Genomic DNA, 10,246 nt, shown 5'->3' with positions numbered 1-10,246 from the left:
GGTGGTGGACTCTCCATCCTTGGAGATTTTTAAGACCTGGCTAGACAAAGCCCTGGCTGGGATGATGTAGTTGGGGCTGGTCCTGCTTTGAGCAGGGGTTGGACTAGATGTGACCTCCTGAGGTCCCTTCCAACCCTCATTTTCTATGATTATATAGAAAACCCTTTTAGATCACCCAGCCCATCCCTTGTAAGGAAAGGAGATAGCTTTATGGAAGACATATTACCTATTAAACTGATGGCAGCTAAGAAGACAACAGCTGGGAGCAGGGCTGGAGCTTTCCTAGGTGACTGTGCCTTTACTAGTCAGTACTCTTTGCTTCCACGTGGCAAAACCATCTTTTAGAGAAGACAGTTTTAAAACAGAGCCCCTGAGGCCTCTAGGAGGCTCTGCGGTCCTAGAGGCCACAAGGCCTCCTAGGAAATCCCAGAGCATAATTTGTCCAAAACCAATTCAATGAGAACAGCTCCAGGATGCTGGAGCAACTGAGGTGGTATTAACTTCCAATGAAGTTGCCAGGACATCTGGTAACTTCCAATGAAGTTGCACTGTCTCTCCTAAAATGTTGCATGCCATTACTGCGTGCTGTTCAACAGCTGGTGTACCCACTCCAGAAGAAGCTGCATTCTGAAAGCAACACAGGTGGGCACTGCACAGTGCACTTCTCTCATCAAGTGTGGGTTGAGAGCCTTCTTGATAAAAGGCGCTCTGGGAATTGAAATCGTAGGCAGTTGTGAAACAGTAGCCTCTCTGTGGTTGAGAACAGTGGCAGAGCCTCTATCCTGCTGCTCTGTAGGAGCTACAAGTCACTCTTCTAACACTCATCTTTACTCAGCATCATCCTACATGCAGAATTCAGAGAGTGGAGCTTGTCCTTAATTCATGTTGAAAAGTTCAATGCAAAAATCCTCCCCATGGGCTGCCAGTTGTTAGCTTCAATACTAGAGTGTCATGGTCTGATTCACAGCTAGACATCAGCCACAGCCACAGCCTTAGCCCTATGCTGCTGTGTCCAACAAAACCCTGGCATGGCTTTCACCCATACTTTGCTAAACTCACAAGAGAGGCCGAGCAGAAAAGTCCTGACAGAAGCAAGCTACTAGAATGAGTAAATGGAACTCAGATGAGCCAGGAAATTACATTACAAGAGCACTGAAGTAATGTAACTTCAGGCTCTTTTAAATCAGCTTATTTAAAAAGGTGTGATATAGAAACAAACATGCTGGCCAGGAGATATCAGCCTCTTGTCTAGAAGGAGGACAGTTTTGGCCTGCTATATATATATATTCTAGTTAGACGAGTGAGTCAAATTCTACTCTCAGTTACACTGGCTGCAGTGTGGTGTGAAACTGTTGAGAGTTACTCTGGATTTATATTGGCATAGCTGAAAGCAGGTTCTGGTCCAGTATGTGGCCTACCTGTATCAGTAATGCAGCTATGATCATAAGGCAGGCAAGGTTCCCAGGGTATATGTGATATCTTTTATTAGACCAACTGAGTAGTTGGAAAAAAGTTCTTTGCAAGCTTTCAGGTGCAATCAGAACCCAAAATCTTGCAAGAACTTTTTTCCAACTACTCAGTTGGTCTAATAAAAGATATCACATATACCCTAGGAACCTGCCTGCCTATGTCCTAAGAACAACACAGCTAGAACCAAAAAGCCAGCTATGATCATAATGTGGAGGTAGTATCTGCCAATCCTATCCTGTCTGTCTAGATTTCTGTATCACCCCTAAGAGTGTAACAGCACATTGCAATATAAATTCATCAAATCTACATTTGAGATTGGTATAAGTGGAACTAGACCATTTTGGGTTTGGGGTTTTACAGTAGGCCCCTGACAAGCCAAGCCAAGCCAGCCCCCCACACCCATTAGTTAAATGCACCAAGGTACAGAGATTTCAAAATCCTTATAAGTGGGGTGTAGCATTGGCCCTTCTTTAGCCATCTGATGTAAACAAAAGAAAGCCTAGAGGGGACATCTAGACCTATCCTGGATCAGCATCTCTTGATTTAGTCATAAACATCTTGGCATTTACTAAACATGGAGGCTGAAATCTCTTATGTCCCACTCCACTGCTTTTTCTTCATTCAGTTCCTTCCTTCAAACTCAGAATTTGAGCTCCGACTCTTCCTTGAAAACTTCATTCACTCTTTGCTGCGAAAAGCCATGCAAATGCCTTACCTTACAGAGGAGAGAGAAAGAAAGTAGCTAGCAAGAGAGCTACCATAGAGCCTACCTTTCCCTCTCACTCCCCGAAAGGAGGCATGCCTCCTGGGGTACATCCCCTCTTACTCCTCTATGTCTGCTGCCTTGGCTGTAACTGCAGACTGTTGATGTAGGACTTTATCTGTAAAGCACCAGGCACACTAACTGCACGGCAGGTGGCACATCACTAGTATCATTGTTTATTGGTATTACCATAGTGTCTAGGAGCTCTACCTGTAGAACAGGCTTTGTAGTACAATGTGACGTACAAAGGCAACAGAAAATGACTGCCTCACAGACCTTCCAGCATAAATAGAGGACAAGAGGCAACAGCTGGAGACAAACGGGGCAAGTCTACATAAGACAGTCACTGTGGAGCTGCCTCATTATCTCTGTAGTAAAGTCTCCACGTCTACATGTATGGTCTTATTAGGCTGGGGTAAACAAATAAACTCTGCCATAGGATCCTATGACAGAGTTTATTAGCAATAGAAGTACTATCCTACTACGAAGTTATTTACTGTGCAGCAATGCACATATAGATGCTGATCCAGCTGTTTGGGGCATAAGGATGCTTCAGTATGGGGGGGTTACCTGCTGGCTAGCCCTTCACTGGAGCACCCTAATGCCCCAGCCAGCCTTTCTGCAGCACGTTGAGTAGGGTCGGACCAGCTCTGGGCTGGCAGGCTGACCCCCCTGGGCCCTCTGCCAGCCAGGGCTGCTCTGACCTGCGGTCCTGGGAGCACACTCAAAAAGTGTATCTGGAAGCAATAAACTCTGGCACAATATGCGCTGGAATTTATTGCTTTGAATTAATTGCATGTGCAGACATGCCCACAGAGAAGAACATGGAAACAATGGGCAGTATAAGCAATGAGTCCAGCATCTAAGCACCTTAACCGGTGGGTTTTTTTGTCAGCATCACAGAAATGGAGGGTTTTTAGGAAGAATCGCAAGGATGTCAAGAGATAGGTGAGTGGCTGTTTATGGGGAGTTCCTCTCACACGTGAGGGGCAGCATGGGAGCAAGGATGGAGGTGGAAAGAGCCAGGCAAAGAGCTGCTGATAAGAACCTAGAGGAAATGGCTATGGGGACAGACCAGACAGGCTTTATCTCAGAGACTTTACGCAGACAGAATCTACAAAAAAAAAAAGATAACTCCTACCCCAAGGTGGTAATAGTCATGTTAATTATTACTCTGATGCTGAGCCTAAAAAGAGCTCTGGACTAGCAGTTTAGGTCCATGGTTTATTCATTTATTTCTGAAAGAGAGTCTCAATACTAAGACCAGAACCTGCCCAGCGCCAGGATACCAGCATGATGGGCGTGGTAAAAATACCAGACTATATTATATGAGTCAAAGTGTCCACAAATTTTGTATGAAAACAGTGACACTCAACCCCCCAGATACAGTCTGGGTTAAATTCAACTACTCTGTTATTTTCTCCTGCCTCACATAAATGCATTTCTCTAATGAAGCTGCTTGGCATTGAGAATGCAAGTCTCTTTTGAGGTACTTACAGATGACTTCAAGGGCTCTGCTTGTTTTCCAGTTAGGCAGAGAAACACTCAGCCCCACACTCCACTTGCCAGCTGAATTGTTCAGGAAACATTTTACAGCATCATGCAGGAGTGACTCACATCCTCCAGAAGCCATGAAATGCAGGCATGGTTTTAGAAAGCAGGATGCAGGTCAAGAGACCTTCACACATCTGAGGAGGGGTCACTCTCTTAAATCCAGAAATTCCATTTCACAACTGGGACAGTCCACTTCTGTGCTCTGAGCATCAAGTTACTTATCAAGCTACTCAGACCTCCAGTCTTGGAACAACACGGGGTGCACAGCTTGTTGTGTCTAACCCTACGGAGAAGCCACTTCTCTGCTCCAAGTCATCTGCAATTTCTGATGCCTTGCTTGACAACAGAGCTGTCCAACCTAATATTTAAAGACTATTCATATCCAGAGAAGCAGACATTATTATTATTAATAATAATAATAATAATAATAATAATGGAAAACAACACTGAAAATGTTCTATTTACTCCAGTGCCTGCCATTCCGAAAGATCTCAAAGTGCTTTCCAAACTGTAGGAAGAGAATTGACCTTAGCCTCTACCAAAATACACCCTGTTCTGGGTTGAAGAGAGCAGGTATTTTTAACTCCCATAGATCAGAGAGCTGATAATGTTTTCTTTTGAAACTCAAGAAAGAACTGACAGAGGCAAAATATATGGACAAGATACCCCTTATTTTTTTCAAAGTGCAATAGAGTCTCCAAGAATCCCAACCTGTTGGGGCTCCTTCTCTGAAGGACAGTCATATTCTCTCTTCTACATGACTTCCAGATCAATTTGGCTCATCTTACAAGACAAGTTAAGTTTAAGCCTACCACTCCTCTCTCCGAAGGGTCATTATATTCATGGTCTCACATGTAAACCTCAGCTCTGAGAAGATGCCAACACCAGCAATGGAGGGTCTAACAATGAGTCTGGCCTCAGCCTCTGTCTGCCCATAAGGGCTGTGCGAAATTTCACTGGCCGTTCCGTTTTGACACTGTTTCAATCAATTTCGAGGTCGAAACAGCAAAATTGGAAGGAAACAAAGGCTGTTGAAATAGCCTTGAAACAAAACAAGGTTCTTCATAACGTTTCAAAAGTCGAAACTTTTCGACCATAGGCTGGGGATGGGAAGTCTGTCCAGCTGGGTGACTTCTCATCCCCAGTGCAAGATTCAGTAGGCAGAGACGAGGTAGCCCAGCTGGGCTGCTTTCCCATCCCCCACGCTAGATCGCTCCGGGGGCTGGAGGCAGCCCACCTGGGCTGCTACCCGGGCCCCCATGCTAGATAATGCTGGACTTCCTCCTGCCCGGGGCATGATCTAGCGTGGGGAAGCAGGAAGCAGCCCAGCTGGGCTGACTTCCCACCCCCAGCAAAACATTGAAACAGTGTTGAAACGGCCTTTCTGTTTCAACAGAATGGAACAGAACAGCTGTTTCAACTCTAAATGAAATTCGATACGAAACACTGTTCCATGGAACCATCAAAACTCAAGGCGAAACATAACAGTGCTGTTTCGCACAGCCCTACTGCCCATCTCCAGTCTAGTCTCTGTCCTGCATTTGGATGCAATGGTTGTGGACAGACCAGGAACTCATCCATCCCTGGATGCTCTCTGGCTTGTTTCAAAGCCAGCATTGTAGGAGGCCTTCACAGGGTCCCTTCCTAGACCTGAGTGTCTGAGGACCTTGTAGTGTTTTAACTGCAATAGTCATTACTGAGCATCCCACTGTTCTCCCAATGCTGGACTTAGAGGTAGAAGTGCCAGTGCAGGAGGGCAGGTCAGTCTGGTAGTGGAATGAAGCAGGGTGACTGGGGCACTTGCCCTAGGCACCGACTTGGTGAGATGCACAAAAGTAGCAGCAGCTGCTCTAGCAAACTGGCTGCTGCTGTGTGCCACCAGTGCAGCTGTTAGCTGCTGCTCCCCTTATGTCCCTGGGTTGGTCAGAAGCCTGTCTGGCTATGGAGTTGATCTTCTTTGGTGAACTAGAGCTGACATTGGAGCTGTAATTGAATTAGCTCTGATCAGGAGCAGCTGCTGGCTCTACATGGCTTGTCTCATTTCTGCCATACTCATCCCAGCCATGCCTCATCAATGGAAGTGCCAGGGACTGCCCTTCTGTTCCTCTTCCTTCACTGGACACATGGCACTTTCATGAAAAAGACACCCCCAGTGGAGGTCTGACCCACTGTGTCACCTGAACCTACCTGAGGGTGCAATTTTCAGTGGCATCCCAGTGCCTCGCTGCAGGGGAAGCCAACAGGGATCTACAAGCTTTGTCCCTTCAGCATGTACCAAAATCACTTTTCAAGGCTCCAAAGCCCCAGAGCCATGGCCACACTGAGCACTCACAGCAGCACCAGGCAGCACCCCTTGGTATCGACTTCCTGGATTCAGATGCTGTCACTAGGCACTGCACCAGATATCTGGTCTGATTGGCACTGATAGTCACAGCATGTGGTTAGAGGCCTGGGTGAGGGACCTCCCTTCCCACCCTGTCTTTCTCCTTCCCAGGGGAACCCCAGAGTCCACACTGTCCCTCCCTATTGAACCAAGCTCTGCAGAGCGGAAGCAGGGGTTAAGAACAGAAAGGCACCAACATGTCCCCCATTGCTCCAGGCGAGAGAGCCTGTCCTGCCCTTGCCAGTGCCAGAGGTTGCCTTCCTTCCACCCTTGCTGCTCCTACATCCCCTTACTTCCTCCAGATTGCCAGCTCCTCCTCTCGAGCGGCTGCACTCTGCAGACCCAGGCTATTTCTCCTGCCCACACTGCATCTGGCTTATGTTGGGAGGCTTGTGGGGGAGCACACTATCAATCAGTCCCTGTCAAGGCTTTTGTCTGTGGCACAGGCTTCCAGTCTAGCTTGACAGGATGACTGTTTTGCCAGTGCCCCATCATGCAGGCTCCTGGCTATAGTCCTGCAGAGCCCAGTGAAGTACCAGCAGTCACAGCAGGGAGAAAATCCATCACCAGACAGACCCATGGGGTCTCCTCCCTGCTCTCCTCCCTTCAGGAAGCCCAGCCGGGCCCTTGCAAATCTCTCCCGCTGTGGGAAGCTTCTGGCACAGGGAACCAGAGCAATCACAGGATTAGTAGCCTGTTGATTTAAATGACTTATTACAGGAGCTTAATTCTATTTTGACAGATGAAAGTAAGTCAATTACAGCTGGAAATAGCTCAAGGTTTGGGTTATTTTCTTCTCCCCTCCTGTGTTTCAAGGGATCACTTCCCTCCCACTCTTTACCTGAAAGCAAGTCACCAGCTAGCTAGTCCTTCAGTGCCTGAACAACCCTCCAACACAGCTGCCTCACCAGGAGAAAGCAGGAGTGATTTTAAGCTCAGTTGCAGCCACACCTGTGGTAGCTCTGAACAGCAGGACCAGGATGTATCTGAACAGGGGGAAAAGGCTCTTTGCTTCGCTCTGGGAAGGCTGCTGCCTGTTCAAGTGGCCATGTGCAGAGTCACACACCTGGGGTGGTCTCCAATTAATTGATCTCTGGTTCTGTCCTGATAAAAACTAGCCCCTTTCTGGTACCAGAGGTTGCTCTGAGGGCACCCTTGGCACTGAGAGTTACATCCCGGGGACAGACTAGGGTTATAAACAGCTCCAATCAGATATGAGGGAATGGAAAACCACTAGCTTGGGAAGAAGGGCGAGGTGAGGAAGACTCACAGAGCAGGATCAAGGCAGGGGTGTGAAGTGGGTAGGGGGAAAGGGCAGGTACAAGGGTCTTGCCAGGCAGGGGCTGCACCTGTGCCAGCTTTAGAGCATGAACCTTATATCCTCTCTGTCTATGCAGAGTGACCAGAGGTCAGCCAAGCACTTGTGCCATGGACACCCCCATTCTCACGCTCTGCCGCATGAGAAAGTATCACCCTGGCACTAACAGTTTCCCTAGCAGCTCACTCACTACTCACCTGACCCAGATTACACCCAAGGTGCATGGCCAATTCCCACTTTTCCATGCTATAGTGTCACAGAAGCCACATCTACATCACTGGGTCAGAGTGCCCACCTCCACTATTGAAGGACTAAGACCTGCCAACCTGCACTGCTCAACCCAGGAATGAGGCAGTGAGAGTACCCTGGCGATACCCCAAGACACTGCTCTTGAGCATGATGGAAACCTAGGTCTTGAGCCCCCAGACTGCCTTGCTGCCTCATTTCCAGGGTCAACACAAGGAGCAAGCATGGATGAGTGGGGTCAGTAGTGAACCTGAGCTCTCAAGCCACAGCGTAGAAACTTCCAAGTGACACCTGCTCCTCCATTCCTCCCATCCTAGCACAGCTCTCTCTGGCCATGTCTGCCCTATGAAGACTGCTGTTGCCAAGACTAAGACAACCCCCTCGTGTCAGACACTCTGACGACAGAAAGAAACCTGTTGCAGCTGGAGTCACACCATTTTCCCAAAATAACGGATGCTCCACTGGGGGCATTGCTGACATAATTGTATGGGCCACACATTGTGATCTTTTCATACTGGCAGGACTTGGTCAGGTAGATGACATTTCTGCCGTGTCAAAAGGTCACCACCCAGACCCATGCCCACAGGACCGTCCTGAATTTCATAGCTGTGCCCATGTCTTCCAAGCCCAGCTGGCAGACTGGTTTGAAGTCCTCAGCATTACTGCAACGTGATGATCTTACATCTATGTAATGATGGCTTAGTGCATGATAAGACCATCATGTTTTATCGGAGGTCCCTCACAAAAGGGAAATGTGGCTTACATCCTTTGACCCTGTAATGCCAGGAAGCTTAAAGGAGGAACCCTCAGTGCTATGTCACCAGAGTCCAGGGGTAGACATCCTTCCTGCCATGGGACTAGCAGGAGACCTTATCACAGAAGCACGGCCCCCGCATGCAGCATAAACCTTTTGATTATAGCCAGGCCATCAATGTTTCTAGGGGGAGGGACACATATAAAAATAAGACAGAAATAAAAGAGGAGAAAGAATCTGCATTGTTCACACAGAAGAAAAGAATTGGATTCAGAGCCCCAAAGTCATTCTATTCACAGGGAAGATACAACAGAGGCTCCTCTCACAGGAGCTCACCCTGACTTAGCCACAGGCAGAGGAAGAGGAAGGTAGTGGCCTTCAAACTCTGTGTCTGTCATTTAAGAACAGCAGCAAAGTTGCCTGTCACGGCGATGAGCTTTGCATATGCCCTAACACATGGGCTGAAACTACTGAAGAGATTTCCCTCAGACCACTACCAAATAACCATCACGTGGTCACAACCTTCCATCCTCGCAGATTTGGGTGACTTGAGAGGACCTGTAACTCATCTCCAGTCTGCACATCCAGCCTACTCCCAGAGGGCTGTGACTGTGACCTTGGCACAACAACGAAGGAGTGACAAGCTTAATTACTAGCTAAGTCAACTGAAGAACAGATTAATTACAGGAAAACCATGACTATGCCACACAGCTGGCATGGAAGTTATACAGGTCTGAAATCCAGCCAACAAAGTAATGATGGTCTACAGGACTGGGAAAACTGGGGGCAAGGTTTGCTTTCAGGGATAGAAACACTTCTGACCATGGGACCAAGGTAGGAGACCCCAGTTTTCAGGTGATAGAAAGCAAAGGACTACCCACTGCAAAGACCTTCCTTGTGGTCTGAAGAGTCTTCAGGTCCCCTTCGCCCAAAGCACTGCTCTCTTGCTCTAGTGGTTCATGAGACACTGGCTACTAGGATGCCCATGTATACCCCACAGCAGCAAACAGAGCATAGATGAGACCCAAACACAAGTTCCTAAAGCCCTGCTTCCCGGGGAGTCAGGCGGGGAAGCAATCCCTTTGGCCCGTTGAAGGCAGGAGCTCTCACCCTCGGACAGCATGCAGCAGGCGCAGCGAAGGGTAGGCAGTGCGGACGTCAATGTGGTGTTTCAGAATGAGCTCGTTGACCCACTCCACGCGCTCCTTGCCCCCCTTGGCCATGAACGCTGGGATCCAGAGGATGCTGCCATTGAGGCTTTGCAGGCGCTGGAGCAGCTTCTCTCTCCACGTGTCATTCACCAGGTCCTCGAAGGCACGCTGGATGACTGAAGGATTCATGGTCACCAGGTCTGTCTTCAGCCCCACATCCTGGGCATACTCCTGGACAGGAGCCAGGTTACACCTGCAAGTGGATATACTAGGTAGAGCTTTATAGTGCTTGTGAAGGAAGGGGAGTGGCAAATGATAGGTGAGCTTGTCAGTGAGTGTGAGGGCTGGTGAAAAGTGCTGGGCTGCCAGTCCTGGCTCTGCTTAGCTACAGGACACCTGCTTCCTACAGCCCTCTGCTGATGTGCTGCAACTGGGACCCCCTCGAAGGTGGCTTAGCCTCTGGGGCTCATTCACTCTTTGACCTCTCCGCAGACTTGTACGAATCAGCACAGGAAGGCAGGGGGGTTCATAGATTCATAGATGCTAGGGTCGGAAGGGACCTCAATAGATCATCGAGTCCGACCCCCTGCATAAGCAGGAAAGAGTG

At 48.5% G+C, this 10,246-nt stretch overlaps 1 protein-coding gene across 2 annotated transcripts in view; it reads right to left on the bottom strand.

Moving 5' to 3' along the window:
- ST8SIA2 (ST8 alpha-N-acetyl-neuraminide alpha-2,8-sialyltransferase 2) overlaps window positions 1–10,246 on the bottom strand; it is a 38,470-nt gene that overhangs the window by 5,874 nt on the left and 22,350 nt on the right. For both annotated transcript variants that reach the window (XM_019533758.1, XM_019533759.1), the window contains one exon: window positions 9,599–9,892. In XM_019533758.1, coding sequence (XP_019389303.1) covers window positions 9,599–9,892 — 294 coding nt within the window. The remainder of the gene's footprint in view (window positions 1–9,598; window positions 9,893–10,246) is intronic.

Source organism: Crocodylus porosus, unplaced genomic scaffold (assembly GCF_001723895.1).
Source record: "Crocodylus porosus isolate Cpor-Errol unplaced genomic scaffold, CroPor_comp1, whole genome shotgun sequence".
NCBI lineage: Eukaryota > Metazoa > Chordata > Crocodylia > Crocodylidae > Crocodylus > Crocodylus porosus.
This window is presented reverse-complemented; position numbering and strand designations above follow the sequence as displayed.